Below are 21,449 nucleotides of genomic sequence, written 5' to 3'. Positions count from 1 at the left end.
CTGCGCATGCGAGTTTGGATGTTTATTTACAAATTAATGTTTGCCCCAAATTGACTGAACTAATGCCAGTTTTATAAATTTAAATTTGTTTAATGCATACAGGGAAAAAAAAGAATTTTATCCTGGAAATGTTTACAAAACTTTTGAAATAACTTTAAAAGTTTGAAATTCTGTTAGTCATAGAGTTATACAGCACAAAGAGGCCATTCGGCCCAATGGGTCTGTGCCGGTGTTTATGCTCCACACGAGCCTCCTCCCATCCCTCTTCATCTCACCCCATCAAAATGTCCTTCTATTCCTTTCTCCCGCATGTGCTTATCTAGCTTCCCCTTAATTGCATCAGACCCAATTCCCTTTTGAAATAACAACAGAAAATGCTGGAAAAACTCAGGTGGTCAGGCAACATCCGTGGAGAGAAATTTGAGTTGACGTTTTGGGTCGAACCCTTCTTCAAAACTGGAAAGAAACTAGATCGAAGACAGGGCTGCGATCGGACAAAATAAAAGAAACAAAAGAAGTAAAAGAGATTAGAAGTTGGACGAGATGGTAATAGGCTGAGATTAGGTGTAAAGTGTACTGGCAGGGCAAAAGATAGCTGCCAGGTGTGAGAGAGAAACAAAAGGAAAGGGGGGAGGGGAAAGGAGTGGAACAATTACAAGAGAAAATGAAATAGGGGCCGAGCTTATGATCTGAAATTGTTGAACTCGATATTGAGTCCGGAAGACTGCAGAGTACCTAATCGGAAGATGAGGTGCTGTTCGAGTTTACGTTGAGCTTCCGTGGAACAATACAAGAGGCCAAGGACGGTGAGGTCCGAGTGGGAATGGAGCGGTGAATTAAAATGACAGGCGACCGGAAGCTCGGGGTCACCCTTACAGAGTGAACGGAGGTGTTCCGCAAAGCGGTCACCCAATCTGTGTTTGGTCTCTTTTGAAAGTTGCTGCTGAATCTTGCTTCCACCATCCTTTCAGGCAGCACATTGCACATCACAACAACTTGCTCTGATACACTTTCTTGATCCTTTGATGCTGTAATTGCTACTTATCTTTGGAGGGAGGGATGGATAGAATCCCAGGTACTGATTTACAGTACAATGTGCAGGGTTATACCAGATAGTTGCCAGAACACACATGTCCCTCCCTCAGGATGGTGTGCAGCCCTTTCCCGGATAATGAAGCCAGGAGATTATAAGTTTGCTAACTCGCAGCTTTTATCTTACCCGACATAACAGGAAGTGAAGAGGATATATTATTACACAGTTCTAAACACTTCAGAAAACATGTTTTCCTTTCTTTAAAAAGTGGGTTTAAATTACAGGTGAACAGCATTTTCAACAGGGGAAAACAACGTTTCAACAAAAAGAGTCACTAAGAGTTTTTTTTAAAGTCTTTAAATTCCACGCGCGACACTGGGCGGCTGGAACCAGGGGGGTGGTAAAGTTCAGTGTGCGAGAGTTCTGACGCTTGCCGTGGAGCGCACAATCCGTGCGGTCAGAGCGCACCCTCGCGATTTACGTGGTCTTCCTCTTCTTGGCCGACGGCCGCTCGAAGACGTCGCGCACACCGGCCGCCCGCTGCTTGAAGAACTTGCTGTTCTGAGCGGATTCCTGCGCCCAGGCCGAGTCAAACGAGGTGGTGTCTTGGTCGACTAGGTGAGTGTATTTAGTCCGGCCTGAACGGCCAAAGTTTTTGACCTGGTGGGGGTGGGGGGGAGAAATGAAACCCAAATTCAGTTTAAACAGGTAACCACTTTCGTTCAAACAGCAGCAAGGCGAATTTCATGCGAATCACAGAAACCCCACAGTGCAGATAGAGGCCATTTCGGCCCATCGAGCCTGCACCGACACATATCCCACCCGATCCCCGTAACCCCTGCACCAACACACATCCCACCCTATCCCCATGTATTAATCCCCCTAACACTAAGGGCCAATTTTTATCATAGCCAATCAACCTAACCCGCACATCTTTGGACTGTGGGAGGAAACCGGAGCACCCGGAGGAAACCCACGCAAACACGGGGAGAATGTGCAAACTCCACACAGACAGTCGCCCGAGGCCGGATTCAAACCGGGGTCCCTGGCGCTGTGAGGCAACAGTGCTAACCGCTATGCCACCGTGCTGCCCACATGAGTGCTGGAAATATGCAGCCCATCGGTCATACAATCTCACAGCGCAGGAGGAGGCCATTCGGCCCATCGGGCCTGTGCCGGCTCTTTGAAAGAGCTCTCCAATTACTCCCACCCACCCCCGCCCCCCCGCTCTTTTCCCATAGCCCTGTGAATTTTTCCTTTTCAAGTATTTATCCAATTTTCTTTTGAAAGTTATTATTGATTCCGCTTCCACCGCCCTTTCAGGCAGCGCGTTCCAGATCACAACAACTCGCTGCGTAAATTTTCATCTGAAATTTTTTGATCACCATTTTTCCCCTTCAGTAACTGAAATTTCTAATGTCTAAAAAGAAAAGGGCTTAAAACAAAATTAAAACTACAAGGAAAGACAGTGTCCTCCATCATCTGCTCGGGTTCCAGCACTCGCGGCTTTCTTCTCTTTGACTTTAATCTCACGGAGGGAGACGCGACTCAGTCGACGATTCTCTGCACACGTTACTAGTGACAGAGTCGCACGTGGGGAACAACCGAGGTTTTGCATTCCCCCATCTTTCACAACAGATGGGGGCGTTGCCAGGAAAGGCAGGATGTTCTTACCATGGAGGGAGTGCAGCAAAGATTCACCAGACTGATACCTGGGATGGCAGGAATGATGTATGAGGAGAGATTGGGTCGATTGGGCTTATACTCGCTGGAGTTTAGAAGAATGAGAGGGGATCTCATTGAAACTTATAAAATTCTAACAGGACTAGACAGACTAGATGCAGGAAGGATGTTCCTGAGGGCAGGGGAGTCCAGAACCAGGGGTCACAGTCTACTCTTTTGATTGGGTGCTTAAACAAATTGTCTGTAAATTAATAAAACTTTAAATAAACCTTAACAAATTAAATTAGAATTTGGTTGTCCGGGTTGATAATGCACTCCAGCCCCCCCCCCGGCGCGGAAGGGGGTCACAGTCTAAAGATAAGGGGTAAGCCATTTAGGACAGTGATGAGGAGGAATTTCTTCACCCAGAGAGTGGTGAACCTGTGGAATTCTCTACCACAGAAGGCAGTTGAGGCCAATTCATTAAATATATTCAAGAAGGAGTTAGATATATTTCTTAAGGCTAAAGGGATCAAGGGATATGGGGAGAAAGCAGGAACGGGGTACTGAATTTGGATGATCAGCCATGATCTCATTAAATGGCGGAGCAGGCTCGAGGGGCCGAATGGCCGACTCCTGCTCCTATCTTCTATGTTTCTAAAGCGCACGGCAGTGGTCAGAGACCAGGAGGAATTTCTTCTCTCAGAGGGTCGTGAATCTTTGGAATTCTCTTCCGCAGAGAGCTGTGGAGGCCGGGTCATTGAATATATTTAAGGTGGAGATAGACAGATTTTTGAACGATAAGGGAGTCAAGGGTTATGGGGAGCGGGCAGGGAAGTGGAGTTGAGGCCAAGATCAGATCAGCCATGATCTTATTGAATGGTGGAGCAGGCTCGAGGGGCCGAGTGACCGACTCCTGCTCCTACGTCTTATGTTCTTTTAACGCTCCTGGTGGGAGCCTCCATTGAAAAAGATGCCGTTCTGCTGAAGAGTCTCCACGTGAAACGTGAATTTGTCTTTTCTCTTTCAAATGCTGACCGACCTGCTGTTCATGTCCCCTTGGTTGAAGTGTAGGTTAGTGACACAGAAACCCACACAGAAACACCACAGTGCAGATAGAGGCCATTTCGGCCCATCGAGCCTGCACCGACACATATCCCACCCGATCCCCGTAACCCCTACATCAACACATATCCCACCCTATCCCTGTAACCCCACGTATTTAATCCCCCTAACACTAAGGGTCAATTTATCATAGCCAATCAACCTAACTCGCACATCTTTGGACTGTGGGAGGAAACCGGAGCACCCGGAGGAAACCCACGCAAACACGGGGAGAATGTGCAAACTCCACACAGACAGTCGCCTGAGGCCGGATTCGAACCCGGGTCCCTGGCGCTGTGAGGCAACAGTGCCTCCAATTGACCCTTGGTTTCGCTCCGCTTCTACTGAATGTTCTCAAGTTCCTCCGAGACCTCAGCAACATCCTTCAGCCGCCTGTCCCCGCAAGGACCCTCTGCTCTTCTGGTACCAGCTGACCCCCTTGTTCCCCACCCCGTTACCCGTGGCTGCTGTTTCAGGCACTGCAGCCTCACTCTCTGGGACACCCTCCCTGTAAAACCAGTCTCTTTGGCTCACGGCTCAGTGGGCAGCACTCTCGCCTCGGAGTCAGAAGGTTGTGGGTTCGAGTCCCACTCCAGAGACTTGAGCACAAAAATCCAGGCTGACACTCCCAGTGCATTGCTGAGGAAGTGCTGCACTGTTGGAGGTGCCATCTTTCGAATGAGATGTTAAACCGAGGCCCCGTCTGCTCTCTCAGCTGGATGTAAAAGATCCCATGGCACTATTTCGAAGAGGAGCAGGGGAGTTCTCCCTGGTGTCCTAGGGCCAATATTTATCCCTCAATCAACATCACTAAAACAGATGATCTGGTCATTAACACACTGCTGTTTGTGGGAGCTTGCTGTGCGCAAATTGGCTGCCGTGTTTCCCACATTACAGCAGTGACTACACTTCAAAAAGTACTTCATTGGCTGTAAAGCACTTTGGGACATCCTGAGGTTGTGAAAGGCGCTATATAATGCAAGTCTTTCTTTCTTTCGATTGTCATAGGCTCCCCCGACCTTTGCGCTATCCCTTTCCTCCGCGGTGAGGGCGCAGCCTTTACTTGGCCCTGTCGAGTGCTCGGAAGGCACCTGCTTATCTGGGCTACAGCAAGGCAAGTGCCAATTGGGCACGTGACCTCTGCTGATCCAGGTGCACAGTACCTGCATGACTTTGGGCAGGATGGTCTTGTTGAAATGGTCCTCCAGCGTCGGAGAACTGAAGTCCCGTTTGTACAGATCCTCTTCTTCGTCCTGTTAAAACGGTAAACAAGAGGATCAGTTAGTTTGACACACTAGAGGGAGGTACGACATACTAGAGGGAGGTACAGACCTATTAACGAGTGGTGTATTCCCAGGACAGACTAAACATAATTTGTAACAAAACTCCCTCAACGGCCCAGTGTACGCAGAAATCATCCCTTGTTCGAACGCCCCTCAAGAGATCAGGGCTGTCCTCTCCATCTCCCAAAGAGATCAGGGCTGTCCTCTCCATCTCCCAAAGGTGCTGCCTCTCACTGGGGCCTGGTTCCACAGGCATCGGCAGCCAGTCTGTAACTCGTCCGAATGGCCATTACTCTTGGGCGATGCCAGGCAGCGAGTGTCAGCATCTGTATTCTACTGTGGAGGGCACCACAGCAGAGCCCAATCCTGTCCCCACATACACTTGCCAGCACGAGTCACTGAATAGGGCTGATGCAGCGGTTACCTGAGCCATCAGGAAACCCCAAAATATTGGAGTTTGTGTTTTGTGTCAGCCCCACTCACCATGAAGAAGGCTCCTCTGTGGTAGTATTTCTGCAGGAACTTGTATTTTCCTTTGCTGGCCTTGTTGGTGATGGCTTTGCTGTTGGCTCGAAGCTCTGCTCGCCTCTCCTCCTCCGTCAGATTATGCATCCGGTCAATCTCAGCTTTCTCCTTCTCCATGCTGCAAAATGGGGAGACCATTAAACAGGAAAAGACCTTTCACAATCACAAAATAATCACTTCATCCACACAGACAGAGAGGAAAAGTGAGATTAATTTTACTCAGTCAGAATTACCGTACTGACTCATATATAGGACGCACACGGCTCAGAAATGCTCTACCAACTTGTAACCTTTCAGCAAAGGGCAAGTTGGGTATGTGGCTTATATGCCAATTGATTATTTTTCTGCAAGGCATGGGGATGCAGCCTTTATGAAGAGGTGGTATATATGTGATAAAATACAGTAGGAGTAGGTGAAACACAGATAGCACAAGTACTCACGACTCCCGCTCCTCTCGGTCCCGCTTGATGCGTTTAAGTTCCCGCACTTTCCACGACTCGTACTCCTCTTCATCGTTCTCATCATCGGTGTTCAGAGCATCGAGAGCAGAGAGAGTTCTCCGCGACTCCTCGATCTCCCGCCTGGCCTCCTCCTCCACAATCTGCAAAAAATACCATCACCGCTCAATAATACAGCTCGGAAACCACCGGCACCGCCCCCCTCCACCGCCCAAACCCCGTACTGCTCTCCCCCCACCCCACCCCAAACCCGGTACTGCTGTCCCCCCTCAAAGCCGGTACTGCTCTCCCCCCCACCTGTCACTGCCTTCCCCCCTCCCCCCGCCATACTGCTCTCCCCCCACCTGTCGCTGCCTTCCCCCCTCCCCAAACCCGGTACTGCTCTCCCCCCACCTGTTGCTGCCTTCCCCCCTCCACCCTCCCCAAACCCGGTACTGCTCTCCCCCCCACCTGTCGCTGCCTACCCCCCTCCACCCTCTCCCCCCCCCCCCCCGCCACCTGTCGCTGCCTTCCCCCCTCCACCCTCCCCAAACCCAGTACTGCTCTCCCCCCCACCTGTCGCTGCCTTCCCCCCTCCACACCCCCAAAATCGAATCACCGATCTTCCCCTCCCACCCCCACAAATCGCCCCACCGCCTGTTTAAAAAAATATGCTTCCTGCAGAGGCCCCTGTGCTGGGGAGGGTGAAACCAGCCAGGGTGCCCGCTCCGGATCCCTAGTCAGCGACCTCTGCTGGAACATGTGTCGGAGAACAGGAACCGACAGACAGCAGTGAAGCGCCGCGTTCTGCAGGCTGCGCTCACTACCTTCAGCGTGTACTTGCGCTGCTCCTCGCTCAAGCGCTTTGCCTCTTGGTCCAGCTCCTTCTGCTTGCTGGCCTCAGCCTCGCGTTCCTGCACAGTAACTCGGTCCTTCCTGGGCAAAATCAGAAGGGGGCGTTAGTCAGGAGACCCGCACAGACTGGCTCATGGTACAAACCTCAGATGAAAGAAATAGGAAAAAATATATTTCTATAGCAGCTTTCACAACCTCAGGATGTCCCAAAGCGCTTTACAGCCAATGAAGTACTTTTGAAGTGTGGTCACTGTTGTAATGTAGGAAACGCACCCGCCAATCTGCAAACAGCAAGCTCCCACAAACAGCAATGTGATAATGACCAGATCATCTGTTTTAGTGATGTTAATTGAAGGGTAAATATTGGCCCAGGACACCGGGGAGAACTCCCCTTCTCTTCTTCAAAATAATGGCCGTGGGATCTTTTACGTCCACCCGAGGGGCAGACGGGGCCTCGGTTTAACGTCTCATCCAAAAGATGGCACCTCTGACATTGCAGCACCCTCTCAGTACTGTACGGGAGTGGCAGCCTGGATTATGGGCTCAAATCTCTGGAGTGGGACTTCAACCCACAACCTTGTGTCTCAGAGGCGAGAGTGCTGCCCACTGAGCCACAGATGACAACAGGAACTGCAACCACTGGCGCTCTTACTGCTTCTAACTGTGACTAACTAACTCTGCACAGCCCAGGGACTGAACCCAAGGCCTTCACAGTCAGAGTCCATCGCCGTAACCAGCTGAGCTTTGAGGGGAGCCGTCCGTCCAATGTTAAAAGCCTCTAATTCATTTAATTGTAAGCTGGCCAACAGCCTGGCCCAGAACAGCAGAGCACAGATTCCACCTTCTCCCTTTCTCTCTCCCCACAACTGCTGAGCTCCCAATCAACAGCGCCTTCCTGCAGGAACTAGTGAGCAGGGGATCAGAGAGGCAAAGAAGAATACCCACTGCTGGACCTGTCAGCTCGGGGCAATGTCAGGAGATGGCCGGCAGCCAGTCCCAGTCCCTCCGCACCGTGAACAACAAAAGCTTCCTTCGACGTCAAACGGCTTCAATTAACTTCCAATTACGACTCTTGGGAAATCTCCAGTAAATATCCCAGGGCCTGCAGATTACTGGGCTGCACTGACTATACCGAGCACAAGATTCTACACAGCTAAGAGCATAGCTTTTCTTTTAAATCCTATGTGCTCATGAAGATGAGGTGCGTTGGGTTGGGAATGGAAGAGTTTCCACTTTAGACTCCCAGTGTCAGCATCAAACACTCCCAGGGCAGGTACAGCAAGGGTTAGATACAGAGTAAAGCTCCCTCTACACTGTCCCATCAAACACTCCCAGGGCAGGTACAGCACGGGTTAGATACAGAGTAAAGCTCCCTCTACACTGTCCCATCAAACACTCCCAGGGCAGGTACAGCACGGGGTTAGATACAGAGTAAAGCTCCCTCTACACTGTCCCATCAAACACTCCCGGGGCAGATACAGCACGGGTTAGATACAGAGTAAAGCTCCCTCTACACTGTCCCATCAAACACTCCCAGGGCAGGTACAGCACGGGTTAGATACAGAGTAAAGCTCCCTCTACACTGTCCCATCAAACACCCCCAGGGCAGGTACAGCACGGGTTAGATACAGAGTAAAGCTCCCTCTACACTGTCCCATCAAACACTCCCAGGGCAGGTACAGCACGGGTTAGATACAGAGTAAAGCTCCCTCTACACTGTCCCATCAAACACTCCCAGGGCAGGTACAGCACGGGTTAGATACAGAGTAAAGCTCCCTCTACACTGCACCATCAAACACTCCCAGGGCAGGTACAGCACGGGTTAGATACAGAGTAAAGCTCCCTCTACACTGTCCCGTCAAACATTCCCAGGGCTGGTACAGCATGGGTTAGATACAGAGTAAAGCTCCCTCTACACTGTCCCATCAAACACTCCCAGGGCAGGTACAGCACGGGTTAGATACAGAGTAAATCTCCCTCTACACTGTCCCATCAAACATTCCCAGGGCTGGTACAGCATGGGTTAGATACAGAGTAAAGCTCCCTCTACACTGTCCCATCAAACACTCCCAGGATGGGTACAGCACGGGTTAAATACAGAGTAAAGCTCCCTCTACACTGCTCAAAATGCCTTCGCTTCGTTCCCAGAAGAGTGTCCCTTACTGCATTAGTGTGACAGTCTTTCTATTTCCGGCACCAGCCAGCCTGTGGCCTGAGTGATATTGCCAATTGTATCCCGGGGGTTGGTAATGTTAGGGTGGTGTTGTGCTGTGTACCCACAAACACTGCGGGCTGTTTTCACACTCACCCAGCCTTGCAAGTCACTCACGAGAAAGGATGTGGGTTAGCCAGCTTTACAGATGAATCATACCTTCTGATAAAGACAGGCTTCAGCCTGGGTTCAGTCTCGTCTTCGCTGTCCGTATATTCCTCGTACTCCGACTCCTCCTCCGACTCTTCACCAGACCTGCCTTCGTCCTCCAGTTCCAGCAGCTCAGACTCCTCGTTCTCTCTCTCCTGAGCCCGCTGCCTCATCATGGCGCGCCGACGCTCGATTTCCTGCCGGAGCACGAGAGGGGGTACAGCTGTAAATGTGCCTGGGCTCGTTAACCCCAACAGCTCATCGACATTGTCCACACACAGTCACAACAACACAACTAAAGTTAAAGATGTTTCCACTCGCGGGGGAGAGCAGAGCTAGAAGCTATAAATACAAGAGAGTCACCAATAAAACCAATAGGGAATTCAGGAGAAACTTCTTTACCCAGAGTGTGGCGAGAATGTGGAACTCGCTCCCACAGGGAGTGGTTGAGGCGAATAGTATAGATGCATTTAAGGGGAAGCTCGATAAACACGAGGGAGAAAGGAATCAAAGGATGAAATAAAGAGAGGTGGGAGGAGGCTCATGTGCAACATAAACACCGGCATGCACTTTTTGGGCTGAATGGCCTAGAACATAAGAAACAGGAGCAGGAGTAGGCCAATCGGCCCCTCGAGCCCACTCCGCCATTCAATAAGATCATGGCTGATCTGATCCTAACCGCCAATCTACTATCAAAGAACCATCTCCTGAATCTAACAGAATTAGACACACGAAATAGGAGCAGGATCAGGCTACACGGCCCCTGGGCCCGCTCCGCTACCCACAGGGCCATGACCGATCCGAACCTAGACTCATGTCCAAATTCCTGCCCGCTCCCCGTAACCCTTAATTCCCTTTACTTCTAGGAAACTGTCTATTTCTGTTTTAAATTTATGTAATGATGTAGCTTCTACAGCTTTTTGGGGCAGCATATTCCATGGACCTACCACCCACTGAGTGAAGTAGTTCCTCCTCATCTCAGTTTTGAAAGAGCAGCCCCTTATTCTAAGACTATGCCCCCTAGTTCTAGTTTCACCCATCATCGGGAACATCCTCCCCGCATCCACCCGATCCAACCCCTTCACAATCTTATATGTTTCAATAAGATCGCCTCTCATTCTTCTGAACTCCAATGAGTAGAGTCCCAATCTACTCAACCTCTCCTCATATGTCCATCCCCTCATCCCCGGGATTAACCGAGTGAACCTTCTTTGTACTGACTCGAGAGCAAGTATGTCTTTTCTTAAGTATGGACACCAAAACTGTATGCAGTATTCCAGGTGCGGTCTCACCAATACCTTGTACAACTGAAGCAATACCTCCCTATTTTTATATTCTATCCCCCTAGCAATGAAAGCCAACATTCCATTGGCCTTCTTAATCACTTGCTGCACCTGCATACTAACCTTTTGAGTTTCGTGCACCAGGACCCCCAGATCCCTTTGTACTTCAGTACTTTCCAGTTTCTTGCCATTAAGATAATAACTTGCTCTACGATTTTTCCTGCCAAAGTGTATAACCTCACACTTTCCAGTATTGTATTCCATCTGCCAAATCTCTGCCCACTTACTTAGCCTGTCTATGTCCCCCTGTTTCTGTGCTGTAAATACTTCGTAAAGACGACCCACCACCCCCCCCCCCCCCCCCCCAATCCAATGGACAGTGACATGAATCTTGTCATTCATGTGGAAATAACTTATGAAATAATACTGGGCGGCCTGCTGGTGGCGCTGACCAGGGAGAGTATAAATACTCGGGCACGGGCCCAGCTTGCTCAGGACATTCTTTAACAGGAACTAGTGAAGGACACAACTAGGCCTCCATGTTGTAAAACAGTTGATTAAAGCTTTGTTTAACGCTTAGGCCAAGTGCCTAGTAGTTTTCTTACGTCAGACAGTAAATCAGTTCCCCCCTCCCACCCATTTGGCCCAGCTGGTTTGTGCCGGTGTTTCTGCTCCACACGAGCCTCCTCCCACTCCTCTTCATCTCACCCTATCATATCCTTCTATTCCTTTCTCCCTCATGTGCTTATCTAGCTTCCCCTTCAATCCATTGGTGCGATTCGCCTCAACCACTCTGTGTTGCCTTTCCTCAGCTGCCATCACCGGGTAAAATTAAACCCAGAACATTCGGGAAAAGTCCAGACCGGTCAGCACCTGAAAAAAGAGAAGACAGGTTCGTGATTGGGGAGAGAATCTGCACCAGGTCTGTGACTCAGAGTCTCCACCCAATCCATAACCGGTCTCTTCGCTTCCAGACACGGACGTGCTGCCGTGGACCTTCCCCCATTTTAGTTTTAAATTTCCAGCACTCGCGTTTTCCCATTCAGCGTTATTTGTGCGACTTGTACACACCTCATCGTCCACTTCCTCCTCCTCCTCCTCACTGCTGTCCTCCCGATCCACGTTCCACTGCTCGTCCTCATCCTCCGACTCCGCCTCCATCACCACCTCTGGCTCGACGATCATCCGATGCCTGGCCAGCCTGCAGGAACATCAGAGGAAACCCACCAGTCATCTTCCCGCAGAGCAACAACAGAGCTTAGATATTGGACATTACTTCAAAAATTCAAGAACTTGCATTTCTATAGCGCCTTTCACATCCTCAGGATGTCCCAAAGTGCTCCACTTGGAGTGTAGTCATTGTTCTTAAGGAGGCAAATGCAACAGCCAAATTGTACAAGCAGCAATGAATAAGTGATCAGTTAGTCTGTTTTTTGATGATGTTGGTTGAGGGATAAATATTGGCCAGGACACCGGGGAGGACTCCCCTGCTCTTCTTCAAATAGTGCTGTGGGATCTTTTACATCCACTTGAGCGCACAGACGGGGATTTGGTTTAACGTCGCACCGGAAAGGCGGCACCACCAACAGTGCAGCACTCCCTCAGTACCATACTGAAGCATCAGCCTGGTTTATGTGGAGTGGGACTTGAACCCACAACCTTCTGACTCAGAGGTGTGACTTCTACCCACTGAGCCACAGATAAAGGTAGCCATGCTACCAAAACAACGAGAGTGTCTCCAGTTTAGTGATAAAGTGAATCTGAACGTAAACATGTGTAAGCCTGGCCCAGAAGCAGGCTGTAGTTAACCTTTGCACCGACATTGTACTGTTAGAATTGAAGACTGCAAAACCGTAAGATTTAACTGCAGATTTTATCAGTGGATTATTTTCGAAAAATGAGTTGTCTTACCATTTCTCAATCTTAATCTCTAACACTACCATTACCCAGTGATCCCAGCTGTGTCAGCTGAGGATGGGCTCAGACTCAAAATCAAAATCAGGAACAGCAATCCTGGCGGCTTTTTTACTCCCCAACCGAGGGGCACTGGAACCACTGATCAGCTCCCCCATTACCTTCAGCTAAGCCCAGGCTGGGACCTTCCCTGCTCTGTGTGGCTCAGGACCAGGCAATATGTTTAAGCAGGGAGCTCTGTAAATTTGTAAACAGAACACGAACAAATAAAAATAAATCAGGACCCGCCTGGCAGACCCCGGGTGCCCCAGACCCTGCGTGTTGCCCGGAGGCCCCGGATTCTCTCACCTTTCCTCGACATCCTCAGAGAGCCGGTTCTGGAGACGCTTCAGACGAGGGTCATTCGCCAACTCCTCCTTCACCTCGGGCTCCGCCTCCGCATCTTTCGGCTTCTTAACGAACTGGAAATCCTCCTCCTCCTCGTCCGAGGACTCCATCGGCGCATAATCGGGTCGCTTGCCGGAGACATAGCGCTTCACCTTCACCTTCTCCATCGACACCTCACCTGGGCACAGAAGGCAGCTGCGTTCAGACAAGGGTCTATCTACAGTAACTGGGGGGGATCAGTAACAACAACTGACCTGGGTCCCGGGGCTCCCACACCAGTTACATTGTGGCTGAGCTGAGATGGAGATTAAAATCACCATGGGCGAGGAGTCACTCAGTGCAAAGTCTGAGGGTGGAAAAGAGCGAAGGCTATCTCAGGAAGAATGTTGGGCTGGGGCTGGGTGCGGTAAAGAATGAGGATTTTAAAGGAGAGGCATTGGGGTGAAACAGCTGAGGTACTCGAAGGAGGATCCGCTCTAACAAAACCTTTCATAATTTTGAAGACCTCTATTAGGTCACCCCCTCAGCCTTCTCTCTTTTCAAGAGGTAACAGACTCAGCCTGTTCATCCTTTCCCGATAGGTATACCCTCGCATTTCTGGTATCATCCTTGTAAATCTTCTCTGCACCCTCTCCAGTGCCTCTACATCCATATGGCGACCAGAATGGTATGCAGTACTCCAAGTCTGGTCTGACCAAGGTTCGATACAAACTTAACATAACTTCCCTACTTTTCAATTCTATCCCCGTAGAGGGATTCAAGCCTGGGAGGGCAGCAGGAGTTTGGGGAGGGGCAAAGGTGCCTGAAGGGGTTAGCACTGTTGCCTCACAGCGCCAGGGACCCGGGTTCAAATCTGGCCTCGGGTGACTGTCTGTGTGGAGTTTGCACATTCTCCCGGTGTCTGCGTGGGTTTCCTCCGGGTGCTCCGGTTTCCTCCCACAGTCCAAAGATGTGCGGGTTAGGTTGATTTGGCTATGATAAATTGACCCTTAGTGTTAGGGGATTAAATACGTGGGGTTACGGGGATAGGGTGGGATATATGTCAGTGCAGGCTCGATGGGCCCAAATGGCCTCTATCTGCACTGTGGGGATTGTGTGTGTGTGTGTGTGTGTGTGTGTGTGTGTGTGTGTGTGTGTGAAGGGGGAAGAAACGAAAGGTGGCAGGACTCTGCAGCACAAGCTGGATGGGCTGAATGGCCTCCGTGTGACTGGGCCTGGGGGGGGGTGCTCAGCTTCAGAGCGGGCGCCAGAATAAACAACTGGTTGGGTTTCTGCAGCGCCTGTAAATGGAGCAAAGCGTCCCGAGGAGTTTTCATCAGACAGACAACGGCACAGGAGGGAGGCCCGGGTGGGAGTGTGAGCAGCGGCCTGGCCCGTACCCGCACCCTCCCGGCCTCACCCACTTATAAAGCGCTGGTTTGGACTCAACTGGAGTATTGCGTCCAGTTCTGGTCACCACACTTTAGGAAGGATGTGAAGGCACTAGAGGGGGTGCAGAGGAGATTTACCAGAATAGTTCTGGGGATGGGGGATCTTAGCCACAAGGACAGGTTGGAGAATCTGGATTTGTTTTCATTGGAGCAAAGGAGGTTGCGGGGTGATTTGATCAAGGTGGACAAGATTATGACGGGTTTGGATAGGCTGTTCCCACTAGTTGATGGTACAAGGACCAGGGGACACAGATTTAAGGTTTTGAGCAAGAGATACAGGGGGGATGTGAGGAAAAACTTTTTTTACGCAGTGAGTGGTGAGGACCTGGAACTCGCTGCCGACGGAAGTGGTGGAAGCGGAGACACTCAATGTTTTCAAGGGGAGACTGGATAGGCACTGGAGGGAAATAAACTTGCAGGGCTACGGGGATAGAGCGGGGGAATGGGACTGACTGGATTGCTCTACAGAGAGCCGGCACGGACTCGATGGACCGAATGGCCTCCTGCTCTGACTCTATGATTCCCCCAGAGCCCCCGGCTCGGGCCCGGCCTAGGCCTCAGTCCCCGGGCTCCGTTACCTTTCTCATTGAGCACGGGCACAGCTCCGGCCGTGGACTGGATGGGCGGCTGCTTGGCGCTGAGGCTGATCGGGGCCGCCATGGTTCCGCCGCTGGTCCCGGAGACAAAACTCGACGAGAAAAAGATTCCAACAAAAATCACAGCAAAAATCACAAAATGGCGGCTCAGCGAGGACTGCCGGCGCGGGGGGACGATGTCATCAAGAAGCACCAATGCCCCGCCCCTCGATTCTATTGGTTGTTGGTGCGGCAGGGGGCGGAGCAATAGCGGAGGGGGCGGGGCTTAGTTGAAGGATGCCAGAAACGAGGGGGCGGGGCCAATGGGGCGGGGCTGGAAGGAAGGGGCGGGGATTGCGTAAATGGGCGGGGCTTGTGGCAAGGGCGTGGCTTGTGTGATGGGGCGGGGCCTGTCTCCCTGACCCTGCTCACCAGGAGCAACGCCATGGAGGGCACCCCTTAGTTTTAGCTGCAACATTAAATAAATTTAAAACGGAGATAAGGGAATTAGGGGTTACGGGGAGAGGGCAGGGAAGTGGACGTGAGTCTAGGTTCGGATCAGCCATGATCCTATTGAATGGCGGAGCAGGCCCGAGGGGCCATATGGCCTACTCCTGCTCCTACTGCTTATGTTCTTATGTTCTTAAATAAAAACAGAGAATGCTGCAAATACTCCGCGGGTCAGGCAGCATCTGTGGTGAGAGAAACAGAGTTAACGTTTCAGGTCGATGACCCTTCGTCAGAACTGGAAAAAGTAACAGGTTTTAAGCAAGTGCAGAGGCACGGAAAGGCGGGAGGAAAGAACAAAAGGGAAGGTCTGCGTTAGGGTGGAAGACAGGCGAGATTAAATGACAAAAGGGATGATGGTGCGAGGCAAAAGGAGATGGTAATGGGACAAGTAAAGAAACGAAAGATGGGTCCAGACGAGGTGTAAATGGGAATGGCCGAATCATCAACAGCTGCCGTCCGAAAAAATGGAGGTAGAGGTTATGGTGTGAAATTGTTGAACTCAATGTTGAGTCCGGAAGGCTGTAAAGCACCTCATGTTCCTCGAGCTTACCTTGAGCTTCATTGGAACAGTGTAAGAGGCCGAGGATGTAGAGGTCAGAGTGAGAGTGAGAGTGGAGCGGAGAATTAAAGTGACAGGTGACCGGAAGCTCGGGGTCACGCTCACGGACTGAACGGAGGTGGTCCACAAAGCGGTCACCCAATCTGCGTTTGGCCTCTCCAATGTAGAGGAGACCGCATCGTGAGCAGCGTGAGTATAGTTTTAAATGTTGGGCACTGCAATCGAAAGAAGTGGGCCTGCCACATTGCTGTGAGGGAAAGAGAGAAAAAAAAGACGTGCATTTCTATAGCGCCTTTCATGACCTCAGGACGTCCCAAAGCACTTCACAGCCAATGAAATATTTTTGAAGTGTAGTCACTGTTGTAATGTAGGAAACATGGCAGCCAGTTTGTACACAGCAAGCTCCCACAAACAGCAGTGTGATAATGGCCAGATCATGTTTTTTTGTGATGTTGGTTGAGGGATAAATATTGGCCGGGACACCGGGGAGAACTCCCCTGCTCCTCTTCAAAATAGTGGCCGTGGGATCTTTTAAGTCCACCTGAGAGGACAGACGGGGCCTCGGTTTAACGGCTTATCTGAAAGAGAGGGACCTCTGACAGTGCAGCACTCCCTCAGCACTGCACTGGGAGTGTTAGCCTGGATTTTCGTGCTCAAGTCTCTGGAGCGAGACTTATCAACTGAGCCACAGTTGACACTACAGCACAGAAGGAGGCCACTCTGCCCTTCATGACTGTGCTGGCTCTTTGAAAGAGCTATCCAACGAGTCCCACTCCCCTGCTCGTTCCCCTTAGCCCTGTAGGTGAGTCCTCTTCAAGTACATGTCCAATTGTCTTTTGAAAGTTCCTGTGGAATCTGCTTCCACCGCCCTTTCAGGCAGTGTGTTCCAGATCACAACTACCCTCTGTGTGAAAAAGTTTCTCCTCATTTGCCCTCTAGTTCTTTTGCCAATTCTTTTAAATCTATGACCTCTGGTTACCGACCCACTTGCTAGAGGAAACAGTTTCTCCCTACTTGCTCAGGCATATCCAGGATCCTCACCTGATGGCTCAGTGTTAGCACTCTCGCCTCTGAGTCAGAAGGTTGAGGGCTCAAGTCTCCACGCCACAGACTTGAAATACATCAATCCAAGCTGACAGTCCTAGTGCAGTACTGAGGGTGTGCTGCACAGTCGGAGGTGGCGTCTTTCGGGTGAGATGTTAAACGTCTGCCCGTAAAAGATCCCGTGGCACTATTTTGAAGAAGAGCAGGGGAGTTATCCCCAGTGTCCTGGGCCAATATTTATCCCTCATCCAACATCACTAAAAAAAGAATTATCTGGTTATTATCACATTACTGTTTGTAGGAGCAAATTGGCTGCTGTGTTTCCCACATTACAACAGTGACCACACTTCAAAATTGGTTGTAATGCATTTTGGAACGTCGTGAAAGTCTTTCTTTCTTTTGTTCATGAGGCGCGGTGGTAATGATTTAAAAAAATATTTATTGAGAACTCGGGGTGAAAGATGCAGGACACCTCCAAGGATGGGAAGGGCAGGACAGAGGGTGAGATAAGACGAGACGAGATTGGGACCTTGGCACACGTTCTGCAATACCAGAGGGTCACTGATGAGGGAGCTCTAGGGGGGCTCTATCACCACAGAATACATGGGAACGCTCAGTAGGTGGGGTTAGTACGTTACTATAGTAAACTATAATATTAAATATTGATTGAAATATAATACATCCTGGGCATTGAAGCCCTGTAGGAGGTTGACAATATGCTATCAATTAAAGACTGCTCCATTTGTGCTAGATAGAACTCTACATCTAGTTTATTTGCAACGTAAGACTAGGTTTGTTGTGCTTTAAATCTGCAAATAGACTCCTGTTCCCCAGTGAGAGTCGGTGTCTGTGGAACCCATACCCCAGTGAGAGGCAGTGCCTGTGGAACCCATACCCCAGTGAGTATCAGTGTCTGTGGAACTGTACCCCAGTGAGAGTCAGTGTCTGTGGAACCCGCACCCCAGTGAGAGTCAGTGTCTGTGGAACCCGCACCCCAGTGAGTGTCAGTGTCTGTGGAACCCGTACCCCAGTGAGAGTCAGTGCCTGTGGAACCTGTACCCCAGTGAGAGTCAGTGTCTGTGGAACTGTACCCCAGTGAGAGTCAGTGTCTGTGGAACTGTACCCCAGTGAGAGTCAGTATCTGTGGAACCCACACCCCAGTGAGAGTCAGTGTCTGTGGAACCTGTACCCCAGTGAGAGTCAGTGTGTGAGAAACCCGTACCTCAGTGAGAGTCAGTGCGTGTGGGACCCGTACCCCAGTGAGAGTCAGTGTCTGTGGAGCCCATACCCCAATGAGAGTCAGTGCCCATGGAACTGTACCTCAGTGAGAGTCAGTGTCTGTGGAACCCGTACCCCAGTGAGAGTCACTGTCTGTGGAACCCGTACCCCAGTGAGTCAGTGTCTGTGGAACCCGTTCCCCAATGAGAGTCAGTTTCTGTGGAACCCGCATCGCAGTGAGAGTCAGTGTCTGTGGAACCCGTACCTGAGTAAACATAGGAACATAGAAACATAGAAGATAGGAGCAAGAGTAGGCCATTCGGCCCTTCGAGCCTGCTCCGCCATTCAATGAGATCATGGCTGATCATCCAAATTCAGTACCCTGTCCCTGCCTTCTCCCCATATCCTTTGATCCCTTTAGACTCAAGAAATATATCCAACTCTTTCTTGAATATATTTAATGAACTGGCCTCCACCGCCCTCTGTGGCAGAGAATTCCACAGGTTCACCACTCTCTGGGTGAATAAATTCCTCCTCATTTCAGTCCTAAATGGCTTACCCCTTATCCTTAGACTATGACCCCTGGTTCTGGACTCCCCGGCCATCAGAAACATCCTTCTGCATCTAGTCTGTCCAGACCTGACAGAATTCTATAGGTTTCGATGAGATCTCCTCTCAATCTTCTAAACTCCAGTGAGTATAAGCCCAATTGACACAATCTATCCTCGTACGTCATTCCTGCCATCCCAGGTAACAGCCTGGTGAATCTTCGCTGCACTCCCTCCATGGCAAGAACGTCCTTCCTCAGGTAAGGTGACCAAAACTGCACACAATACTCAAGGTGCGGTCTCACCAAGGCCCTGTACAACTGCAGCAAGACATCCTTGTTCTTGTACTCGAACCCTCTTGCTACGAAGGCCAACATACCATTTGCCTTCTTAACCGCCTACTGCACCTGCATGCTTACCTTCAGCGACTGGTGCACAAGAACACCCAGGTCTCTTTGCACTTCCCCTTCTCCCAATCTATTGCCATTCAAATAATAATCTGCCTTCCTGTTTTTGCCACCAAAGTGGATAACCTCACATTTATCCACATTATAGTGCATTTGCCATGTTTCTGCCCAATCACCCAACCTGTCCAAATCGTACTGGAGTTTCATGACATCCTCCTCACAGCATACCCTCCCACCCAGCTTTGTGTGAGGTTATGCACTTTGGCAGGAAAAATCGTAGAGCAAGTTATTATCTTAATGGCAAGAAACTGGAAAGTACTGAAGTACAAAGGGATCTGGGGGTCCTGGTGCACGAAACTCAAAAGGTTAGTATGCAGGTGCAGCAAGTGATTAAGAAGGCCAATGGAATGTTGGCTTTCATTGCTAGGGGGATAGAACATAAAAATAGGGAGGTATTGCTTCAGTTGTACAAGGTATTGGTGAGACCGCACCTGGAATACTGCATTCAGTTTTGGTGTCCATACTTAAGAAAAGACATACTTGCTCTCGAGTCAATACAAAGAAGGTTCACAGAAATCACAGAAACCCCACAGTGCAGATAGAGGCCATTTCGGCCCATCGAGCCTGCACCGACACATATCCCACCCGATCCCCGTAACCCCTACACCAACACATATCCCACCCTATCCCCGTAACCCCACGTATTTAATCCCCCTAACACTAAGGGTCAATTTATCATAGCCAATCATCCTAACCCGCACATCTTTGGACTGTGGGAGGAAACCGGAGCACCCGGAGGAAACCCACGCAAACACGGGGAGAATGTGCAAACTCCACACAGACAGTCACCCGAGGCCGGATTCAAACCCGGGTTCCTGGCGCTGTGAGGCAACAGTGCTAACCACTATGCCACCGTCACTCGGTTAATCCCGGGGATGAGGGGATGGACATATGAGGAGAGGTTGAGTAGATTGGGACTCTACTCATTGGAGTTCAGAAGAATGAGAGGCGATCTTATTGAAACATATAAGATTGTGAAGGGGTTGGATCGGGTGGATGCGGGGAGGATGTTCCCGATGATGGGTGAAACTAGAGCTAGGGGGCATAGTCTTAGAATAAGGGGCTGCTCTTTCAAAACTGAGATGAGGAGGAACTACTTCACTCAGAGGGTGGTAGGTCCATGGAATATGCTGCCCCAAAAAGCTGTAGAAGCTACATCATTACATAAATTTAAAACAGAAATAGACAGTTTCCTGGAAGTAAAGGGAATTAAGGGTTACGGGGAGCGGGCAGGAATTTGGACATGAGTCTAGGTTCAGATTGGACATGGCCCTGTGGGTAGCGGAGCGGGCCCAGGGGCCGTGTAGCCTGATCCTGCTCCTATTTCATGTGTCTAATTCTGTTAGATTCAGGAGATGGTATGTGATTGTAGATTGGCGGTTAGGATCAGATCAGCCATGATCTTATTAAATGGCGGAGCAGGCTCGAGGGGCCGATTGGCCTACTCCTGCTCCTATTTCTTATGTTCTTATGTTCTTAGGTGTCGTCTGCAAATTTGGAGATGTTACATCCAAATCCCTTGTCCAGATCATTAATATATATTGTGAACAGCTGGGGTCCTAGGACCGATCCTTGCGGTACCAAACTAGTCACTGCCTGTCACTCGGAAAACGACCCGTTAATTCCAACTCTTTGCTTTCTGTCCGCCAACCAGTTCTCTATCCAAGTCAATACCTCGCCCCCAATCCCATGTGCCTTAATTTTGCACGCTAACCTCTTATGCAGGACCTTATCGAAAGCCTTCTGAAAGTCCAAATACACCACATCCACTGGTTCTCCCTTATCTATTTTACCAGTTACATTCTCAAAACATTCCAGTAGATTAGTCAAGCATGATTTACCTTTTGTAAATCCATGTTGACTTTGTCCGATCCTGTCACTGCTTTCCAAGTGCTCTGCTATTACATCTTTGAAAATGGACTCTAGCATTTTCCCCACTACCGATGTCAGGCTTACCGGTCTATAATTCCCCGCTTTTTCTCTACCACCTTTATTGAATAGTGGGGTAACATTAGCTACCCTCCAATCCATGGGTACTGTTCCAGAGTCTATCGAGTTCTGGAAGATGACCAGCAATGCATCTACTATTTCTAGGGCTGTGGAACCCGTACCCCAGTGAGAGTCAGTGTCTGTGGAACCCGTACCCCAGTGAGAGTCAGTGTCTCTGGAACCCGCACCCCAGTGAGAGTCAGTGTCTGTGGAACCCGTACCCCAGTGAGAGTCAGTGTCTGTGGAACCCGTACCCCAGTGAGA

The 21,449-nt window shown here is 50.1% G+C and overlaps 1 protein-coding gene across 1 annotated transcript; it reads right to left on the bottom strand.

Annotated features, from left to right (window-relative positions):
* Positions 1 to 69: 69 nt before the first annotated feature.
* mfap1 (microfibril associated protein 1) lies at positions 70 to 15,044 on the bottom strand. Its single transcript, XM_085972428.1, has 9 exons — positions 14,854 to 15,044; positions 12,807 to 13,023; positions 11,616 to 11,745; positions 9,271 to 9,458; positions 6,872 to 6,980; positions 6,048 to 6,208; positions 5,566 to 5,725; positions 4,963 to 5,052; positions 70 to 1,693 (listed from the first exon to the last, which is right to left on the bottom strand). Exons 1-9 carry the CDS (start codon positions 14,933 to 14,935, stop codon positions 1,511 to 1,513), a joined length of 1,320 nt encoding a protein of 439 aa, XP_085828554.1. The 5' UTR covers positions 14,936 to 15,044; the 3' UTR covers positions 70 to 1,510.
* Between the last annotated feature and the right edge of the window lie 6,405 nt (positions 15,045 to 21,449).

The sequence above is a fragment of the Somniosus microcephalus genome, chromosome 32 (assembly GCF_052327205.1).
Source record: "Somniosus microcephalus isolate GS21.2 chromosome 32, FLI_Smic_1.0, whole genome shotgun sequence".
Classification (NCBI taxonomy): Eukaryota; Metazoa; Chordata; class Chondrichthyes; order Squaliformes; family Somniosidae; genus Somniosus; species Somniosus microcephalus.
The sequence above is the reverse complement of the archived record's forward strand: the minus strand, read 5'-3'. Positions and strand labels throughout refer to the sequence as shown.